Consider the following 20,685-nt stretch of genomic DNA (forward strand, 5'->3'; position numbering starts at 1 on the left):
TCCTACCGTTTGCGTCCGCAGCGCGGTGCCACCGTTCAGCCCGCTACCTTCGCCTCCGCCTCTGACTTTGTCTGACCGGCGAACCTAACAAACGAATGCCGGAAAAATGTACCCTAAAGACGTAACAGCGATACATACCTATCTGCGTGCGTTGATATCGTGCGTCCGTCGTACTTTTGACGCATTCTAAGGGGAAGGCGGTTCTAACAGCCGTGCGAAAGCGATAATTATTGCGGATTACACGAAAGACGCGATCAGTTTGAAATAAAGTGAGCGACGACTGGTGCCGCTTGTGTTCGTTACGAGACGCCACCGTCGACTCGAACAAATGGTATGAATCGACGTAAAGCAGACAAATTATTTTTTAGCAGGATAACTCCGGTTTTATTTATAACTTCGTGGACCTAATTTGTAATCGAATAGAAAAGAGAAAAAAAAAATTTTCTTTTCGGCGCGTTATCAGCAACGGCCGTTTCTTGTCATCACGTTGATCTGTCTCACAGGTGCTGCTGAAAATCCCTGTCTCTATCGACGGAGTCGAGAAATTAAAAGGTCACGACTCGTGATACTTCACTCTCGGGGCTCTTGTGATCGTATCTGACTCGTCAGCGGAATTTTGTCGCGTGGGGAAGAATTAACGTTCCTTCGAGCTGCATTACACTTCCAGTAGTCTCGATCAGATTTAGATAGATAGAAATAAAAGATTTGCAGACGCATGGGAGATCGACCAGATGCATCCTTGATAATCTATCGAACACATAACCTTTAAAACGTGAGCTTGTCTTTGGTTAGGCGACAGCGCGACTTTTTTTCCTATCACGGCCCTTTTACGATTGATAAGACGCGCGGAAGAATGCCTGCGCCAAATTCCATCAGCATAGCTGTAATATGCTCCAGTAACATGAACAGGAGCATGGAAGCGCATGCTTTCCTAAGGTAACTGGTCGCGCACTCGACTCATTATGGTTAAACTGTTAAAACCGATTAATTGATTAATTTTTCGGCTTTTACATTGCGTTATTTTTTTTGTGAAACAGTTCACCTTTTTTTTTTTTTTACTTACATTTTTTTCCAAATTTCTACTCTAATTAGATATAAATTGGCTTTGACTCTTCTGTCGCAAAAAAAAAAATTTAATAAACAGCTTGGCAAATGCAGAATAATTATTTAAGAATATGATTGTTTCAGCAAAAAGGGATTTAATGTGAAATCGTTTGGGACCGGTGACAAAGTGAAACTGCCTGGTACTGCACCAGACCGCCCTAATATTTATGATTTTGGAACTTCTTATGATGAAATCTATAATGATCTGTTGATGAAGGACAAACAATAGTATCCTTTTTATACAAATAAGTCTTCATATTTTTTTGATATACAACAGTTAAACGTATATTATTATTTTTTGAAATGTTTCTGCTTTTAAAATTATAATTTTAAGTTAATTTAAATAATTATTGTTTTCTACATTAATTATTCCTTAACAATTATTACAGTTATACACAGAATGGTTTATTACATATGTTGGACCGGAACCGTCGGATAAAACCTAGGCCAGAACGTTTTCAGTTATCCAAGGATAAATTTGACATTATAATTACATGTGAAGAACGTGTGTATGATCAAGTAATTGAATGCATGGAATCTAGACCTAAAGAAGATAATCAGCCTGCACATTTGATTAATATCGATATTCAAGATAATCATGAAGAGGCCACAGTAGGATCATTCCTTATATGCGAACTAGTGACAGTGGTATTACATTTTTTTCATTACATATTTTTTTTTTTATATTTTGTAGATTTTATAACATTTATAACATGCAAATTTGTGTTTTAGTTGGCAAATAGTGAAGATCTAGATAATGACATAGATGAATTACTCCACGAATTTGAATCCAAGTTTGCAAGAACAATATTGCACACCGTGTTGTTTTACTGAAGATCTGTCGCTCACATAAAAATCAGGATTTTGATGTTCATCAAGTTTGAAATTTATTTATCATGGAAATTAAATTATGTGTATAACTTGCTGCACAGACACGTACACAACACGCTCGTTCGCGTGCGTACACATTTACACATATATGTATATATAAATGTATATTTATCCACCAAATTATGTGGATGGAATATTGACTTGACGGAGAAATCCGCTTGTGCTTCCTACTTAATGATTATTCCGATGGAATCTAACAGACACGATTAAAGTTTATATTCTAGTTGAGATTTACATTACATCATGATTAACTGGAGTCTGTAAAATGCTATAATTTTAAGCATAAAATGAAAAGATTTTGAGAATAAAAAATAAATGCAGAGGATATAAAATGTAAAATACTATATTTTATATATATACACGTATCGTTCATGATTGCATTCGAATAGCAATTTACAATGTGTGTAGATTCACACAGTCACATATACACCGAATATTGCAAAGTTGTTATTTACAAACATTCGTACAGCTATATTACATAGCTGTTATAAAACCAATCGATCCAAAAAGTGCAAAATGATACTTTTCGCACATTTTGTACTCAATGTTGATCAAGATGAGCATATAATCTTCGAGCCTTCTCACGTTTGTTTTTATTAACGTGTTTGTTTATCGTTTTCCATGGCTTTTTGATTCTATCAGAATGATTATCGATCGACTCTGTCAAATTAGCCGTCGATCCCGCGTGCCTGAAAATTAATTGTACCAATCAAGTGGATTTTATATATAAAATATGACTATATATGAAAATATATGACTACGTTCTAATAGTATATACAATGTATATATAATTATTAATGATGTATGGTAAAAACTATTCATATATCAGAATTTAAATACACTTTGATAGATTTTATGATTATTGTCGCAGCATTATATATACGGCGACTGTTTAAATAAAGCAAACATTTTAACATTACGTTGTAGAATATTGCAGCACAGGTCCACGCATCTTTTTGACGTGTACATTTTGGAAAAATTTCCGATCAACGTCATTGGTCGTCACCCGGCATCCTTCGTTCACGCGAATTGTTCGAGCTGGTATGTGCTTGTTTGCAGATACATTACGACGTCGTGGCGGAAATACATGGAAGTGCTCTTGCTTAAACGTTGGCGGTGCAACGCAATATAACAACTTGCCGTTGACAAAATCTTTTAAGATATATCTAGCCGAACGTGGATTATCCGGCTGACCATTCTGCGTCATGAAACCTCTATTATCTGTAAAGAAATATAATATTGTTTGAATTTATTGTTGCCGCTTTTCCACGATACAGACATTTATTCTCGAGGCTCACGAAGTGAGCCAAATGACAGAACTAATCTGTATCGCGGAAAAGCGACGATAATGACTATGATTCACCCACGAATACGATTTTTAAGATGAAATTAACGATTACATACATCCATATGAATTTAAAAGCTCCTCTGCTGTTGGTGCACGATTTGGATCTTCTCCTTCGTTTGGTGCAGGTAACATAATGCCATACAGATCCTCCAAAATATATCGAGGTATCAATGTAGCCAGTAATGTAATTGGCGGTACATGATCTCGCATTTGATCGATCGGTAGTATACCATTCAAAATCATTTCCGCTTTAGTACAAACAAAGCTCGGCATCACCAAACCTGGGCAATCACATAGTAGTAAATCCTTATCTAAATACAACGTTTGAAAATGCTTAGTTTTGCCTGGCGTCGCAGACACAGAAACCTTTTTGTCCATGAGCAAAGTATTGATAGTGGAACTTTTTCCAACGTTAGGGTAACCCACCAAACCGACTGTCGTCACTCCACTCGTATATCTTTTATTACTGCTGTAAATTGTTTTAAATAATTCTATGAGTTCGTTCCTATTTAATAATTTCGGCGAGTTAATTATTTTCTTCGTTTTATCCTCCAAGTCTATCTCACGGATTTTTAACTTTTCCAACACACATTGAGTTTTTATTTCATCATCGTGATTATTTTCTATATTAGATGTACTACGTGTATCATTATCAATATCATTCTCTGCACTTTCATATTCCGATTCAGAAGCAAACTGTGAGGTCCATTCATCGTTACTACATTCATCTTCTTTATCAGAATGGTCACTGTCATTTTTATCTATCGAATTTTCTTCATCTTCATCCTGTTCTTGTAGCTGTTGTTGCTTTTCCGCTGCTAGTGTAGCAGAAAAGAAAGCTATCTGTACATTTATCTCTGTGAAATATTTTGCCCATACCTCTCTCTGCTCGTCCGTTAAGAAGTCTGCCTTATTAAGAAGAATCATATTTAATTTGTCAGGACATATTTCTTTGACGTAACGTTCCAAGTCTTCGCAGCGGAAGAGCAACGGGTTGCGTGCATCTACAATTTGTACAATTACGTCGCTGCGTTCTATTACTCTCCACAACTGCCGCCAGAATTCCAAATTTCTTTCGTAAGGTGTTAATATCAGCCCCTCGATTTCTTGCAACATAGCCAGGTGACGTCTCCACTCCAAAAACGCATCTTTTTCAAGTTTATGCAATTCCTCGGCATTTATAGAACTGTTCCACTTAGGTCTCCTAGGTATTTTAACCAAGTCTTTATTTTTCGCTTGCACTTCCAATATCTTATCTTTTTCATTCTTCGAAAGCAATCCACCACTTTCGGGCTTCACAAATTTAATATTTAATTTTTCAGCATTAAATTCTGTGCCTGCGAGTTCGGCAGTCGAGAGAAATTCTTGAAATGAGCTCTCCTCTGTAACCGACTGCAAGTTGAGTCGACCCCAGTCGTAACCGTCATCAATCTCCGCAGTATGAAGCTGTATAAAAAGAAAAATGACAAAAAAATCTAACATTTTTCAAATAAACGAACAAACGGATAAGAAAGTTAAGCAAGTTTATCGTTACCATAGAAGGCTCATTGCCGTTCCTTTTAATTTTCCTAGATCCAAATCGATCCCTGATTAAGGATTTTCCCAAGTTGCCTCCTCCTTTGCCTCGTTTGCCCATGATTTAACAGATGATATTTTTCCTTTGCAAAACGAACATGTGACGATACAACCAGATATAACCTCGCAACACCTCGCAACTTGCACAAAATTTAATTTAAGGAGGTTATGTATGTTTCAAGAGATATGACCTCACGCGTAAAGCCGGGAAGGATTTTTTTTTTTACGAGATATGTAGAAAAAAAAATTGAAACTCCGAAAGATCTCCGAAAGATGGTTGTTATTCGAAAATGAAAGCTATTTATTGATAATTAATAAATAAGCAATATGTGCACATCACTTGAATTAATTCGACGGGGACGTCGTGTCATAATTTATCATTTCCCTAATATAATATTTTAAAACATAATTCGAAAATCGGAACGAATCGAATTCCGGTGAAATTTATCATCCCGAGAAAATGTCTCTTATCATTATTTCTCCTTAGCTTTATTTGCAACTCAAAAAAAAAAAAGAAAAAAAAGAGCTTACATATAGTATCAAACATTTAACTTATTAATAAAATCATAAGCTTCATCTTTTGTAATGTAATACATTTTTTTTAGGACTCTCATGATTCGCTCCATTACATTTGCGTATTGTACAAGACCAAGATTAATCGATATATAAATCCAATCAACTGCGAGAACGGGGCAAAAACGAAAAGTACTTTATGTGTTATTCCGTTTTATTAATATTAGATAAACTGTTCAGGCATTCTTCCTTTCAGGCGACACAAACGGCGGGCACCAAGTAATCATACATTCGTGCTCCATCTCCTTTGGAATCATGCACCGTCCGACACGATTAATGTGCATTCGTCGAGGTCTACGTACGAAACAAGAATTTCCTCGCAAGGCAGCTTGTGAACAGTTTCTATCGGAATAATATTCGCATCGTCGACCTCTATATTACAATTTTATTTATTTCGAAAAAAGCTGTTCATACCGTGGCGAATTGCGCCACAAATCATCGACTAAGTTCGGAATACATTAAAATCTGAATCAGTAATTTAATCTCTCCCTTGGTTAAAGAATTTTTAATCAACCGCTATCTCACTATCTGTACAATTGTTCGACGTAGATCTATAATATAGAACGCCCGAATGTCGATTCATTATAGGCGAATCGTGAAACAAACAATACGTTTCCCCATGTATGTATGTACGTACATACTATGTGTGCCCACATACATACGTACATATATACACATACTTGCACACACATACGCACTCACGAAATTATGTATCGTATGATTACAGGATATTTTCGCACATACAAGTAAAAGTACAATCATCACGTTATCTCATCGAGTCGAAGTTTCATTAAACAGTTCTTGTAAGACTGTAACATTTTTCTGGTAATTACGCACATTATTCTGAGGAATTTTTTCAATAATTGTCTCTATTTCTTCCTCCTCTCGATTGATCGTTGTCACGTCCTCTGCCACGATTACTATATCCACTTCTGCCCATATTATCGTTACCACCGCCGCGATTCATGCCACGATTAGGGCCATTTTTGCCGAAATTACCGAAATTGGAATTGAAATTATTCAACTGACTCTGTGGATTTTGGCCGCGAAAATTAGGTCCGAAACCTGGCCGGTCAAAATTCATTGGAGACACGTTGGGTCCGCGGAAGTTGGGCGGTCCTTGAAAACTGTTGCCAAACGGCGGTGGGCCTTGATTCGGCCCAAACGGTAGCATTGGATTTGGTCTGAAGTGATTCGGACCGAAATTACCGTTCGGCGGCGGTCGAAAATTAGGTCCGAAACCACCAGGCGGTGGTCCGTTAGGTCCGAAGCCCGGATGCATACTCGGATGCGGCATCATATGCGGCGGCATTGGGCCATCTAATCCAGGCATACCAGGATGTGGTTTACCCTGCATGCCAGGATGCTGCGACATGCTGGGATGCACTAGGCTCGGTAACGGTGGTGGCATGTTAGGATTAATATTTTGCATATTATGATGATTTGGCAAATGAGGCATGCCAACCATATGGCCGTGTATACTGTTACTCATACCGCCAGGTCCCATTGCTATGCCGTTGTCACGTTTATCGAAATTTCCAGCAAACATGCCGTCCAGCTTGCCGCGTGAGTTGTCTTTTTCATCATCCCAACGGCTACCTGCATTATCATGCTCTCGCTCGTCGTAATCATTATCCACAGGCTTGGGTAGAAAACTGCTGAGAGTGCGAAAGTCTTTGTCCAAAAAGCTATTCCCACGCGAATCGTACTCGTTGCGTGAACCAGGCCTGCCAGATATATTAAACCTGAGGTCCTCATCGCGACTGCTACTTCTCGTTAGATCGATGTGAAGAATAGTCCTCCTATCTTCATCTTGACCGCTGTGGAAAGAATTACTATCTGCAGTGAGAGAATTTGACTTGCCAATGCCAAATCTCAGATCGGTATCGCTGGATTGTGAATCTTCTATGATCACGCCGCCGAAAACTGGTTGATGCATCTTAGATATGCGATCGCTGGTTCCGCCATCACTCCATCCAATCAACTGATCGAATTTGCGTTTACCTCCGCGATTCAGCGATTTCAACAGCTCAGGATTCTGTGCGAATTTAGAGCTGGGCAAAGGCGGCGGTAAATCGACATCGGGTACTTTGGAGTAATCGATATCACCGTCATCCTGCAAATATTCCTCAGCCTCGTCCACGTTATCCGGTGAACCTACTATGTCTCGTAGTTCTTCTATTTCACCAGAAAATACTAATTTGTTTATGGCATCGGTCCCTTTACCGATTGCTTCCGCCAGTTTAGAGCCAGCTAAAAAGTATGTGTTAAATTATTAACTAATCGAGTTTTTTTTTTTAATAGATTTTTAGATTTTAATTAATTAAAATTTATATACTTAAATTAAAATTTATATACTTAAATCTGATTATACTGTATTTTACTAAAATATTTTGCTTACATTCCACAGGAATCATTTTTCCGTATAATATAATGGCGTTGGGCGTAACTTCATTTAATGGTACAGCACCCGGGGTAGTTTCTATTAACTGATTCACAAATGCATTAAGTGCTTCAACTTGCTCGATATCCTCAGCTTCCATTTCGTTCCACTGCGCTTGGAAATTTCGCGGTATCGGCTTACTGTACGGAACTTTCTTATTAGCAAACTTCTTTCCTTCGTCAACTGCATGATCTAAATCTAAACCTGGAATTCCACTATCTTTATCCTCGGATTCACAATCTGCATTAATTCTGTCTTCTGGTCCCATACCAGGTATCACTGCTGCTTCATCAGCTAAAAAACGAAAGCATATATTTTTTTAGAGTAAGAAACGCACACACATATATATATATATATATATATATATATATATATATATATATATATATCGATGTAAGTAAAATTTTTATAAAATATTTAATACCGATTTCGTGATCGTCAATACCAGCTGCACCGGCCGGTAATGTGTTAAGATTGTACTTGTCTCTCATCAAATCTCCAGGTCTATTACGTGTCCAGAATTTAGACGTGTGATCATTACTGCCAGAACATAAAATATGTCCCAGTGGGTGCCAAGCTAATGTCCAAACAATACTATCGTGAGCCTGTTCTATCGCTCCCACCTCTTTATCCGCTCTGAATGTTAAGATAAAAATTACATAATTAACTATGGTGTTAATTAAATATTAAGAAACATAACAGCGATCTCATAAACGTATGTAACAGAACTAAATATAACGTAAAAACAATAATACGTACCCAACATGCCAGAAGAGTATCGCACCGTCACTACCTCCACTGCAGAAAAGACCTTCGTGGCTTGGATGCCACGCGACGCTAGACGCTTCTTTTTTATGACCGCGAAAAGTTTGAACCTCCTGACTAAGATTTCTGAGATCAAAGAGCTTTAGGAGATGATCTCTGGATGCAGTCACCAACCAGTTACCATTCTCGTTCCACTTGACATCCATCACGGTCGATTTGTGTGCGTGCAAAGTCGCCAGCGACTGTCCAGTCTTTGGATCCCAGAGTTTCACCGGTTGCTGATTGTCTTTACTGCCAGAAATGACTAGACTCTTTTGTGGGTGCCAATGTACGCACTTTACATCTGCACCATGACCTGTAAAAAAGAATATTATAAAGTTCTATGTAATATGCACGTACTTATATATGTATAAAGTATATGTGATAAAGATAATAATATATACAATATATATATATATAATTTTCAAAGAGTAAAATAAGTTTGTTAAAATCAAGCTAAATATAAAAAAAAAATAATAATAAAAAATATATATATACCCCTGAGAATTCGTTCCTCATGACAGCGAAGAAAGTCCCAAATTCTGACAGTTCCATCATCACTGCAAGTCGCCAGTTTGTGATCCGTTGGACTGAAACTACCCGTCCAAAAAAAAAAGAAACAATTTATATTTAAACAATGTTATCGTATATAATAAAAAAGTGCATTAATGTGTGATGATATCCGTAACAAAAAATCATAAAAAAGCTTGTACAATGTTTTTAATAATTCATATTAAAAATCATTAACAAGACACTGAAAAAAAAATTAACCATTTATCGTTAATCAAAGACTCATCTAATTAGTTATCTTAAGCAGCAAAAGTTCAAACCACAGTCTGTCATTTTTAAATAGCTGAGAATAAATTTGTTGTATTTGTGACATTTTATTGAAATTTATCTTACAGAAAATTAAATTACTTCAACAGAGCGAAGCAAAAAAAAAAATCTAATGAGAAAGAGTAGTAAATTGCCATCATATATTGCATAGAAATGATATGTGTGAAAAACATGATACATCTTACGGACATTGTTATAATTCGCTAATGTTTTGTATTGAATTAAACATTTAACTGCCTGCATTTATTACTGATTTCTTCATTACTTGCGTTATAACTAACACATGCAATATTAACATTCACATATATATAACAAAAACAAAATAGAAAATGCGTCATCAAATTATTAACATTCTCTGGGAACTTCATTTGAATTATGACTGCACAAGCGCGTGATTTTAATTAAAGAATCACGATCAGAAATCAATATTCAATAGATTTAAATTAAATGTATATCAAGCTGGCACTTTAAAGTAGTTTGTAGCTTCCCTTTGATGATTCTCCCTGTGTTTGCTGCTGATATTGAGAGCAATGCGTGAAGAGGTGGGAAAGAAACGTTAGCAAACGTGTACCCGAAACAGTGCACACGTGTAAATTAAAGATTATTCCCGAATTTTTACTTAAAACAAATATAATAAAAATACACGATTATATTATATTGAATCTCATGAACACGTAACTATAAGGAATAGATAGAGATCAGTAATAAAAAAAGGAACCTTTACATGAATATTATATATATATTTTTTTATATATTATAAATAAACAAAAAACCATCCGCGACAGTCATATCTGGCACTCAAGGAAAACCCATCATTTATCGAATAATAAAACAGTTTCATTGATAAAACTGAAATCGATTTTTGATGCCACATGACCACCGAGTGATGTATTAAGATTTTTTCCAAATTTAATGTTTATTGCACAAAAAAATGTCCGAAGTGTACATGAAGTATGTCTTATATTTGTTTGTTACGCGTGCGCGCTCTTTCTCTCTCTCTCTTGCATTTTCTCATTTTCTCACACACACTCTCTCGTACTCTCTCTTGCTTTCTCCTCTGCAAAAGGGCACAAGTGACATACAAAACTAAAGATAAAATATTTTATTTTCATAGCCATGCAATAATAATGTCTTTATTTAACTTCATTGAAACTTAAATGATATAAAGAAGGACACAGGATATTTCATCTTTTATTTATCATCATATGGGAATCTCGACTAGGTATTGCCATATGTATAAACGTATATTTCTTTTCTTTTATTCATGTAAAGCATACATCTTTGCCGAATAATCTAACCACATAAACAGCTTAAAACAAGAGCCATAAGGACCTAATAGCATTATAATAACTTAATTAAAACTCTGTGCCACTTTGATGTGTGATGAGCGCATTATCGATATTATATAGAATAATTAGTTGAGAGTTAGGTCCCCAGGACTCTACAAATACAAAGCATAAATTATGTCGATACGCGCATATAACGTACGCAAAAATTTACACTGCTCCTGTGTATCGAAATCTATGTCGCGATAAAAAAAAAAAAAAGTGTAAAAATTGTTACTTATTAGCTTTGTAAATTGAATTTAGTTTTAGATTTGTTGTTTTAAAAATATTAATAGCCACAAAATGTCGAAAGCATCTCACCCGACGGGAAGCTATTCCGAAAATTTTATAATTCGGCAAAAGATATTAAAACTTTTTTACACGAGCTTGATTTCAAAGCATTAAATAATTAGCAATTCTTTTTACGAACATGGTTCATTCCATAGTTCACGACAAACGTTATATTTTATTGTACTCGATCCAATGCTTTATATTGAGATTTGTTAAAAATCACCTGTGTACCCATACAAGAATCACTATTATTCGGCCAAATACGGCACAAAACCAGAAAAGGAAGAGAAGAAAAGTCACGTCCGATATCCTAACTACGGCAAGGATGGACTGATCATCGGCAACAGTGACGCAAGAGACGTAAGGACTAGTGTGGTGGATGATATACCTGAGTCCTCTAATCGCTTCTTTGTGCGCTTGAAACATCTTGACATTGTTCATGTTGCTCTGCCAATATTTCACGTAGCCTGCGTGGTCCCCTGTTACCATCCAGCTTTCATTATGTGACCATACCATTGTTCTGACTGGGCTGTCGTGCGCCTAAACAGAAAAATTAATTTTCTCTAAGCTTTAAAGCTTCGTCAAAGCTTTCTCTAAAAGTTACAAAGCTTTATAGTAATAAAAATTAATATAAAACTATATAATTATTATTTATGTATTATACATAACATATTTTATAACTGAAATATTCAACAACTGCAAATTACAATTGTAAAATTAATTTTTTGAGATCAAATAATGAGATAAAATTTAACATTATTATACGTATAAAAATTACGAGAAAATTATTTTTTTCTAAATCTTTACAAGCAGGACATCAAATAATTTATTTTTAAACTACATTTACTACATATAACATAAAATATACCTGCAGAATAGTTTCAAAATTGAAAGTAAGGCCATTCCACAAAGTAAATTCTCCACTCGATGCACCCGTGACGAGACGTCTACCTTCTGGTGTCCAAGCCATACAAAAAATTGGACAACGCATTTTATTGGTGGCCGTTTTTACGAACCTTGTGGTAACTGCATTTATTGGATTGTCAATATAACTTGGTGGAGGGAGTAAATCCGGGTAATATATTACATCGGGCTGAAGCGCGCGACGGTCTCTGTAGTCCCGCTGCCATACTCGATTCTGTAAAGATTCAAAAATTTAATGATTCCGAAGAATATTATTGCAATAAAATTACAGTAAAATATACACTTACTTCTAAGCTTTTAATGATAGCGGAGTTATAATCGACAGTCTTTCGCATGACGGACTTTCTGAGTCTCTTTCCATCGAATTCATCTTGTAGAGTATCTTGACCTCCGGCGACAATTTTTGGAGCATGATAAGGTCTAAAGGGCTTAAAGAAACCACGATTGCCCTCTCTATGATTCGCGTATCGATGAAGGTAGCTCGCCGTTGTGTTTATGGTGGTTAAATTTGGCGGTGGGGTTGACAAATTTGGAGTTGTAGGTGGTGGTACAGACATGTTGGGTAGGCTTACAGCCGGTGATGCGTTCACAAATTGAGTATTTGCAGACATTGTGTAAAGGTACAGCTATAGGCAATTTGAATTAAAAAATTGTATTCAGCTTAGATAAGCAACAAGGGTCAAACATATTTCATAATGGTAACCCAATGATCAGTGGACAGATCCATTTTGATAAGGAATCCTGCAAAAAAAAAAAAATAAAAAAATATTAACATACACGAAATAAATTTGCTGTAATAAAAAAGACAAAAAAAACTAATAGGCAAAGTCAAATAAAAATTTATTTAATTCTTGAAAGAAATTTACAAGAAAAAAAAAATAAGCATCTTTTTCAATCATAATTAAATCGTAATTAAACAGTGATTAACTAACGAATCGAACAAAACAAAAATGACACGTACACGTCACGTTATTCCATGTAGCACACGAGATAGGCGTGCGACGATGCGGTGACGATGCGGAACAAAGTGGAGTGCGGCTCCGGAAATTCTCAGTTCATTATCGGGTGATCGGGAAACCGATAGTCGAGATGGTCGCGACGAGTCGACGAACGTCTCGCGGGCCGTGCCCTTTCCGCGCGACGACGTGTAAAACGTGGAGAACGTACACACAACCACCAGTTCGGCCACCGCGCTTTCGTAGCTCGTGCCGACGCGACGTTATCTTCGGCCTCGTTTGCGGATCGATCTCGAATTGAAGGGAGAGCTCTCGGCGAAAACGGCGAAGACTCGGGGCCAGGCCGATTGGCTTTAACGTTTAGCTCGCGGTGTAACAGACGAACCGCGAGATTACCGTGTGCTCACTACGAACGCCATTACTCTCGTTTCGGGCGACGACATCCGCTTCGGTCGCGGTGCGGCCCCGCACTTCCGGTCCTACTATACCGCAGCGTTGCGCTCGACGAATCACGGCATCAGTGACGTTCCGTCGCGACCTGTAGTCCAATAAGAGAATGCAATTTCTGATAACTGTAGAACGGTGCCCCGGTTTCTAGTAATCGTGGGTTTTTATTGGGTATGTATGTACAACTTAGGAAACATGCAGCGCTCCGTCGAAAATTCAACGTAATCTAACTTCACCTGCGTAGGCTGAATATGGCGCCAATTTTTATGGTTATGTTGAAGATTATATTCGACCGTGTATACCGTGCTGACACATGCAGTAGAAAATGATTACGAACTATGAATGAGACAAAGATGAAAATGAATGAATACGACGGCATATTAATGTGATCGATATCGTTACTTGCAAAAACTGCGGAAACACGGAACAGAATGGAGTCCAAGGTGTGGAATCTACACGTGCGTCAAGCCGAAAGCGACAACGATGGTATCACTTTTACTCCGCTATTTTTCCGAATTTGTTAAAATATATTTTTCACATTTGCACACGCTGTTTTGTCGACAAATAATTTATGGATTAAATTGTATATAAATCGAAATTTATTTGAGATGACTGAAATACTTCTGCAACATTTTAATGTTATTTATCATTCTCATAAAAATATGTAATACAGTAACATTTATTGTTTCAGAAAAAAATAGCTGTACAAATCTTCTCAAGTCAATTCCAATAGTGAACAAATTATTCGACGTGCATTATAAAGTTGGGAAAGGTGCATTTAGTTCTGTATTTTTGGCTACACTAAAGTCTTCCAATGGACATAGAAAATTTGCATTGAAGCAATTGATTCCAACTTGTCATCCTGATAGAATTAAACATGAGTTGCAATGCATGCAGCAATTAGGGTATGCCAGACTAATTTTGAAGAGGATTATGCTATTATTTTATAAATAAAATGTTTATAAAAACATACTGTATATTTCAGAGGAAAAGATCACATTGTTGGATTGGAATTATGTTTGAGGCATCATAGTTCAGTAGTATTTGTCATGCCATATATGAGACATGACAAGTTCTCAGTAAGTTTGTAATTTATATTTTAATTTGTATTTGATGTGATAAAAAATACTTATAGCAAATATGACTAGGAATATGTTCAAGATATGACTGTTGAAGAAACAAGGGATTACATGAAAGCATTACTTACTGCTTTACAAAGAGTTCATAAACATAACATCATACATAGGGATGTAAAACCCAGCAATTTTCTCTATGATCGTAAATATAGAAGGTAAATATTAGTAAAAAAAATTAATTTTTTTTTCAAATTTTTATATTTGAAAAATAATATAACAAAATATTTGTTTAGGTATTTACTAGTAGACTTTGGCCTTGCACAAGAATACCAGACAGAGAAATTGAAAAAAATCAACGAAGCAAGTATTAAAGCATTCGGTACAAAGCGGAAAAGATCTAATGAAGTATTAATATGTTTGATATGAACAGTTATGTATTAAAATGATTGTTTTTTACTTGTTTAAATTTTTTTCAGAATAACGTCAGTCTTCAACCTGATTTTAATGCTAGGAAAAACACAAGTAGCAAATGTCAATGCTTTGGAAAACCTAAAGTATGCATGATATGTTTAAGAGAACCAGAGCAATTGGCATCTCGTGCGGGAACGCCTGGGTTTCGTGCCCCAGAGGTTTTATTAAAATATCCTTTACAAACATCAGGTATTTAGAAATAATAACGCAACAAAATTGTATCTCCAGTGACTAATATAAAGATATAAAATTTTAGCGATTGATATCTGGGCTTGTGGTATGATAATGCTCTGTATACTCAGTGGTTCACAGCAGTTTTTTCGTTCACCTAACGATTGTACAGCTTTAGCAGAAATTACAACAATTTTTGGCTCCAAAGAAGTACAAAAATGTGCACAAAAATTAGGTATTTTAATATATTTTGTAATTGACAGATGACCTGTGTATTAAAGTTTTTATATTATTTATTTTATTAATTTTTATTAGTTTAATATTTTTTTATTATTTACTTTTTTTTGTTTTAATTTAGGTAGAAAAGTTATATTTAGTGAAAATTTACTAGGCCAAAACATTAAGTCTTTGTGTTTAAAATTAAAACAGAGGAACAAAGTTACGTATGACACAGAAAGTAATATTCACAAGGTATATTTTGTTTATATTTTTAATATTTGAAAAAACTATTATATAATCACAAATTAATATTTTTTTGTCAGCAAGAAAATTCAAACCATTGAAATTAGCAAAATCGTAATTAATAGTGATATAATTTTATGACTAATTTTTCTTTCTATTGTTTATATAACGCAATGGTTTCATTTTGTAATGTTTCAAAATTATTATAAAACTTTAAGGTACCAGCAGATATTGAATATCCTAAGGAGGCGTACAATCTTTTGACGAAACTTTTAGACCTAGATTACAAGACTCGGATTACTGCAGAGCAAGCATTGGTTCATCCATTTTTAAATTCATGATACACTGGTGCATGTCATTAATATATTTAAAAATTTTCAAAAAAATTTGTACAATTTACTATTTTGTTACTATTTTGTTAAATTTGCAGCTTTAGTTTATTTTACTTGATACTTTAAATATCAGGTTTCTGTTAAGATAAATTTTAGAATTATTCAAATAATTGTAGAAAAATTAAAAATTTTCTAAAGAAATTTAACTAAATATATAATACATTATCTGAGATTTATTAATATTAATAAATGCCTCCTCAAATAAAAAAAAAGTTATGAAAAATGCTATACACCATCATCAGTTATTTCTTACGATATTTTGTACATGCAACATATTGTTCAAATAAATTTATAATTTTTAATTTACTTTTTTACGATTTTTAATATATATATTTTTAAATGTAATTTATTAAATTTTTTTTTATTGAATTTGTAAGTGTATTTGTTATTGTGAAACAAACGACTTTTGTTTACTGCATTACGATGCATAATATTATCTTTAATACGTATATAAAGTCTCTTAATTAAAAATGTATTATATTTTTATTTTTAAATTACGTTTTAATTTTATGATTTCATAATGCAACATATCTTGATAATTAACTAAATAATAATAAACTAAATATATTTTATTAATCAAAGTATTTTATTCATGTAAGTTTATATAAAAAAAAAATTTTAAAAGTAAAATTAACTGTATGAATACAATATGACAAAAATGTAGAAACTTAAATATGATAGTTTATTGTTTTTTATACCTTTGAAAAATTAACATATCTGTACGCACAATGTCAAAGTCATCGAAAGCCTCTAGTGATTGCGTTTCGTATTCGCAATTTTGAGTAATCATAACGATAAAATGTGCATGCCTTCTAATATCGATATGAATAAAATTATTGTTGCTCAGTGATATTATCAATTTCATTATGTCCATTTTAACAAATCTTTCAGTGAAACTCTTTGAGCTTAACATCTTACTCTTAATAATTTCCAAACCACAAAAAAGTAACATGTCCTCTCCACTTTGAAGTAAAAAAAGTAAAAAGTTCAACCAGTTATCCAAATTGAAAAATTTCTCATAAACAAGTCTGCTGTTAAGTACCAACGGTGCAAAATTTAAAGCTGCAAGCTTGCACGTATCTTTATCGTTATCTTCGACCAGTTTCACAAGTTGTTTAATTCGATTATCATTTTGTTCAAAATATTGAACTACTTCAGTTTCGAGTATGAACCATTTTATAACTTTTAAAGATGCACGTCTCAACAAGTATTGGCCGCTGTATATGTACGGTATAATCTTGCGAAATTCTCCTTTTTCTAACATATATCGCTGCGCGCATCTATCCATACCGACTATAATAGCTAAAGCTTCAAGTGTTTCGTAAGTCTCGGAAACGGAAGATTCCGAATTCAATAAATTCATAAATGGAGGAATAAACTCCAATATTTTTTCCAAATCAAAAATTGGAAAAAATACTATTATTAATGGAAATCTCGTAATTACAAGTTTTACTAAAATTCGCGAAGCCATCTTTTTTCCTTTAGTTGTGCCATTCAGTGCTAACGGTAGCAATATTCTTGCACCACCTTGTGCAATGATTATATGTATTATTTCACCGTGATTGAACAGCGCTAAGAAAATACGAACACACAATTCTTTGATATTATCATTTTCCGTATCCGCAAGGCGTATCAAAACGTTAGTTATACCGCCGTCCGCTAATATATTTATTCTTTTCTTAACAAAGTCGATACCGTCAAACTTAGAATGTACAGAAGCATAACGATTGGCGAACTTCTCAAAATCTATCATTTCTGGTATAATTTCGTCCTTTATACAAATGTTGCACAAGTTCATCAATATAACGACCACATTATAAAGAACTGATTGTTCGCTAGTCATGGCGAGTTTCATTATAGATTCCATAGCTTGTTGATCGTAAGTCAACTTTTCTTTGACTTCGGCGTCGAAAGAGAGATAAGACAGACCTTGGGCACCCCATTTTCTCATATCATTCTCGTTCTTAGGACCGATTAACAATCTTTTGCAAGTTTCGACCAATTTCGTTGCTGTTCCATTCACAAACGGGATAATAACCATTTTTGTGTCCTCAAAAGTACTAAACTTGCACCAAGTAACTAACGCTCGAATTCGAATCGAATCACATTTAGAATGATACAGCTTTCTCAATATATTATTGGCTTGATTTACGATCGGGGAAATCTTTTTTTTAGTCACAGCGGCAGCCATATAATCACAAACCACTTTTTGTTTCATCAAATTACCTGCTGCCATTACAAAAATTGTATCTAAAATTTCTTCTTTCGCCGCAATTGCAAGTCCAACATTTAAGGGACATAATAATAAGGTTGTTATCGCAACTACAACATTTATCTATAAAAAAAATATTTTGTTTAAATTTTAGGAAATAACTCGTTAAAAAAAATTATATATAAAAATACTACAAATTAAATATAATAAGAAAAAAAATTCTTTATATTTTAATTAAAGATTTACAATATACTATGATTTCGACCAAATTTAGTTCGAAATTTTTAGCTTTAAAATTTTTTTTTATTTTTTAAAAATAAGTTAAAAAATAATACCTTTAATTCTATGTCAGATGACTGCAATTTATCCGTAATAAATTCGTTAAGAGAATTGTTAAATTTTTCTTTAGCAGTATCACAATTATCGTTTATATATGCTTGTGTCAAGCATGAAATAATTATTGATCTTGTTGAAGATGTAACGTTCATTGACGACTTGTGTTTACTCTCCTTTATTTCACCGGCTACTTCCAACAAATTTTGTACACCGCGAAGATCGATAAATTGTTCAGCCCAGTTTAATGCATCGTGACAAATATTATTTGTAATAAGCATTATGATTTCATCTCTGGACATGCCTGTTATCGTTTTACTAGTTATACTGTTTAACAAACATAACAGAATTGCATTGATTTCATTTTTATGCGTCTCACACAAAGCCTTGTTAGGTTTTGAATAGCGATCATTACCCATACCGCTGTAAGTATTTAGTATAGTCTGAAATCAAAATATAATTTTTAATTATTAAAATAAATACGTAATATACTAATTTTATGTACCTGCAAACCAAAACTGGCTGCTTTAACTCTCTGGAAAATTGTGCTGTTCATCATTTCCAGAAACCAAGACAAATGAATAATTTCTATAATAGACTTAGTTCGATTAATATTTTCTTTGCATAACTGGCCTACAATAATAATTGCATTCCAAATTATGTCCTCTTCTTTTTCATCCTTCACAAGCTGGATGATTTTTATTACTCCTTCCTGATTAAATATCTCTTCAGCACCAATTCTCTTCTGTGCAAGCATAAGCAAATCGCGCATCGCGGTTTTACGTTTCATCTTATCTGCTTTCATATTAAATATCAGATCCATCAATTGAGACACCTAGTACAAAACAAAATAAGAAGTATATCTAAACACAACTGTGCTTAGTATATGTACAGATTAAAAAATAGGTTAATGGAAAAGTTATAATTATATTATATAATTTTTATTCGTACGGCAGTATGTGTAGTCTTCTAATAATATAATAAAAAAAAAAAACACGCACAAACTAAAACAAAAATTCTTATGCATGTATCTATTACAAAAAAAAAAAAAAATATGTACTTACAAATTTTATTTTCGTCAAATGATTACATCTCGTACGATTATTTAAGTTTTACATATTTACCTTGATATGAATAATCAAATTTTCCTCACAGTGTGCTATAATAGATTGAATATTTTTATTATCAGGGTCGAACAAAATAACATTCTTTGCGTCCTGATATGCTTCCTCGAATCTCTCCAACGCTTCCAATGCTTGACATCTACGGAACAACGCCTTGGGATCGTTGGAACTTATTTTTAATGCGTTGTTGCAATCTTCGATCACATTGTCGTAATCATGTAACTTCAAGTAAGCGGCGGCTCGATTTTTGTAGTACACGGCCTTCTCTTCCTCCGCTGTTTCCAATGCATTTGTGTAGTAATTCAAGGCATCCGTCCAGTTGCCTTTTATAAATTCAACGTTACCCTTTTCTTTCCATTCCTGCGCGGTTACAAACGTTTTCGCCATGATGAAACGATTCTAAAACGTATATTTACGAAGCTAGAAAGACTGTTTTTAATATAAATTTCATCAAATGCATAAAAAAATTAACAGAAGCACTTATTACCGAACAATTGCCCGAATAACTCGCCAGAAGAGATGAAAATGCATTAAAAATTAATACGTGCGCTTCAACAATGTAACGCTTATCAAGATTTTCACCCTGAATTTACAGCCAATTGTTGCGATAATCGCTACAAAATGCCGGTGTTTTTTAACACTGCTGAATTTCGAATTCGAACAACTTAAATCCCACCCAACAGCGATTTTTGATAATAGAATACGAATAACGTACGACCAACTACTTCGTTCGCGTGTTTTCTAACAATTGAACAGGATTCATCTGGTTTAGCCAATCCTTGATACCCGATTCGGTCTGCGCACTTCGCAACGCGCAATGATGGCAGTGATATTATTTGTTTCGTGCTTATGTATGTGTATAAATCTGTTCACCTACGTCCACCAACCTTAATCGCATTTGACACACATTGAAAGTTTTTTTTTAA

General features: G+C 34.4%; 5 protein-coding genes across 6 annotated transcripts; 2 read left to right on the forward strand and 3 right to left on the reverse strand.

Annotated features, from left to right (window-relative positions):
• The first annotated feature begins 458 nt into the window (after positions 1-458).
• On the forward strand, positions 459-2,334 carry Ssu72 (Ssu72 CTD phosphatase). Its single transcript, XM_070674752.1, has 4 exons — positions 459-936; positions 1,189-1,332; positions 1,494-1,752; positions 1,837-2,334. Exons 1-4 carry the CDS (start codon positions 854-856, stop codon positions 1,936-1,938), a joined length of 588 nt encoding a protein of 195 aa, XP_070530853.1. The 5' UTR covers positions 459-853; the 3' UTR covers positions 1,939-2,334.
• Positions 2,323-5,096, reverse strand: Ns3 (nucleostemin 3). The gene is made up of 4 exons (XM_070674748.1): positions 4,878-5,096; positions 3,400-4,789; positions 2,916-3,216; positions 2,323-2,684 (listed from the first exon to the last, which is right to left on the reverse strand). Exons 1-4 carry the CDS (start codon positions 4,977-4,979, stop codon positions 2,537-2,539), a joined length of 1,941 nt encoding a protein of 646 aa, XP_070530849.1. The 5' UTR covers positions 4,980-5,096; the 3' UTR covers positions 2,323-2,536.
• Positions 5,097-5,627: 531 nt separating this feature from the next.
• On the reverse strand, positions 5,628-13,595 carry Wdr33 (WD repeat domain 33). The gene is made up of 9 exons (XM_070674746.1): positions 13,077-13,595; positions 12,403-12,856; positions 12,060-12,329; positions 11,580-11,731; positions 9,237-9,334; positions 8,694-9,054; positions 8,359-8,570; positions 7,893-8,228; positions 5,628-7,744 (listed from the first exon to the last, which is right to left on the reverse strand). The coding sequence occupies exons 2-9, from the start codon at positions 12,724-12,726 to the stop codon at positions 6,348-6,350; spliced, it is 3,150 nt and encodes a 1,049-aa protein (XP_070530847.1). The 5' UTR covers positions 12,727-12,856; positions 13,077-13,595; the 3' UTR covers positions 5,628-6,347.
• Positions 13,596-13,737: 142 nt separating this feature from the next.
• LOC139113530 (cell division cycle 7-related protein kinase) lies at positions 13,738-16,262 on the forward strand. Of its 2 annotated transcripts, XM_070674749.1 has the most exons (9): positions 13,738-14,004; positions 14,210-14,423; positions 14,504-14,597; positions 14,667-14,809; positions 14,888-14,999; positions 15,071-15,254; positions 15,322-15,471; positions 15,595-15,707; positions 15,917-16,262. In XM_070674749.1, exons 1-9 carry the CDS (start codon positions 13,950-13,952, stop codon positions 16,037-16,039), a joined length of 1,188 nt encoding a protein of 395 aa, XP_070530850.1. In that variant the 5' UTR covers positions 13,738-13,949; the 3' UTR covers positions 16,040-16,262. The 2 variants fall into 2 exon arrangements, with proteins under 2 accessions (XP_070530850.1, XP_070530852.1); XM_070674751.1 differs by lacking the exon at positions 15,595-15,707 and having other exon boundaries at positions 13,739-14,004.
• A 487-nt stretch (positions 16,263-16,749) lies between these two features.
• LOC139113528 (protein unc-45 homolog B-like) lies at positions 16,750-20,596 on the reverse strand. Its single transcript, XM_070674747.1, has 5 exons — positions 20,247-20,596; positions 19,760-20,158; positions 19,141-19,470; positions 18,638-19,078; positions 16,750-18,425 (listed from the first exon to the last, which is right to left on the reverse strand). The coding sequence occupies exons 2-5, from the start codon at positions 20,144-20,146 to the stop codon at positions 16,773-16,775; spliced, it is 2,811 nt and encodes a 936-aa protein (XP_070530848.1). The 5' UTR covers positions 20,147-20,158; positions 20,247-20,596; the 3' UTR covers positions 16,750-16,772.
• Between the last annotated feature and the right edge of the window lie 89 nt (positions 20,597-20,685).

This window comes from Cardiocondyla obscurior, linkage group LG02, assembly GCF_019399895.1.
Source record: "Cardiocondyla obscurior isolate alpha-2009 linkage group LG02, Cobs3.1, whole genome shotgun sequence".
NCBI lineage: Eukaryota > Metazoa > Arthropoda > Insecta > Hymenoptera > Formicidae > Cardiocondyla > Cardiocondyla obscurior.

What these genes read in the sequence shown, in the direction of transcription:
- LOC139113528 (XM_070674747.1), bottom strand. Translation starts at nt 20,146, where the DNA reads ATGGCGAAAACGTTTGTAACCGCGCAGGAATGGAAAGAAAAGGGTAAC. An exon ending in ATTTGATTATTCATATCAAG is followed by an intron (nt 19,471 to 19,759) that starts GTAAATATGTAA and finishes GTTTTGTACTAG; the next exon opens with GTGTCTCAATTGATGGATCT. An exon ending in CATCTGACATAGAATTAAAG is followed by an intron (nt 18,426 to 18,637) that starts GTATTATTTTTT and finishes TTTTTTTTATAG; the next exon opens with ATAAATGTTGTAGTTGCGAT.
- LOC139113530 (XM_070674749.1), top strand. Translation starts at nt 13,950, where the DNA reads ATGGAGTCCAAGGTGTGGAATCTACACGTGCGTCAAGCCGAAAGCGAC. An exon ending in CAATGCATGCAGCAATTAGG is followed by an intron (nt 14,424 to 14,503) that starts GTATGCCAGACT and finishes TGTATATTTCAG; the next exon opens with AGGAAAAGATCACATTGTTG. An exon ending in TATGATCGTAAATATAGAAG is followed by an intron (nt 14,810 to 14,887) that starts GTAAATATTAGT and finishes ATATTTGTTTAG; the next exon opens with GTATTTACTAGTAGACTTTG.
- Ssu72 (XM_070674752.1), top strand. Translation starts at nt 854, where the DNA reads ATGCCTGCGCCAAATTCCATCAGCATAGCTGTAATATGCTCCAGTAAC. An exon ending in TTGATGAAGGACAAACAATA is followed by an intron (nt 1,333 to 1,493) that starts GTATCCTTTTTA and finishes CAATTATTACAG; the next exon opens with TTATACACAGAATGGTTTAT. An exon ending in TATGCGAACTAGTGACAGTG is followed by an intron (nt 1,753 to 1,836) that starts GTATTACATTTT and finishes TTTGTGTTTTAG; the next exon opens with TTGGCAAATAGTGAAGATCT.
- Wdr33 (XM_070674746.1), bottom strand. Translation starts at nt 12,726, where the DNA reads ATGTCTGCAAATACTCAATTTGTGAACGCATCACCGGCTGTAAGCCTA. An exon ending in GAAGCGATTAGAGGACTCAG is followed by an intron (nt 9,335 to 11,579) that starts GTATATCATCCA and finishes TTGGACGGGTAG; the next exon opens with TTTCAGTCCAACGGATCACA. An exon ending in TGAGGAACGAATTCTCAGGG is followed by an intron (nt 9,055 to 9,236) that starts GTATATATATAT and finishes TCTTTTTTACAG; the next exon opens with GTCATGGTGCAGATGTAAAG.
- Ns3 (XM_070674748.1), bottom strand. Translation starts at nt 4,979, where the DNA reads ATGGGCAAACGAGGCAAAGGAGGAGGCAACTTGGGAAAATCCTTAATC. An exon ending in GCTTTTAAATTCATATGGAT is followed by an intron (nt 3,217 to 3,399) that starts GTATGTAATCGT and finishes ATTTCTTTACAG; the next exon opens with ATAATAGAGGTTTCATGACG. An exon ending in GTGCTGCAATATTCTACAAC is followed by an intron (nt 2,685 to 2,915) that starts GTAATGTTAAAA and finishes ATTAATTTTCAG; the next exon opens with GCACGCGGGATCGACGGCTA.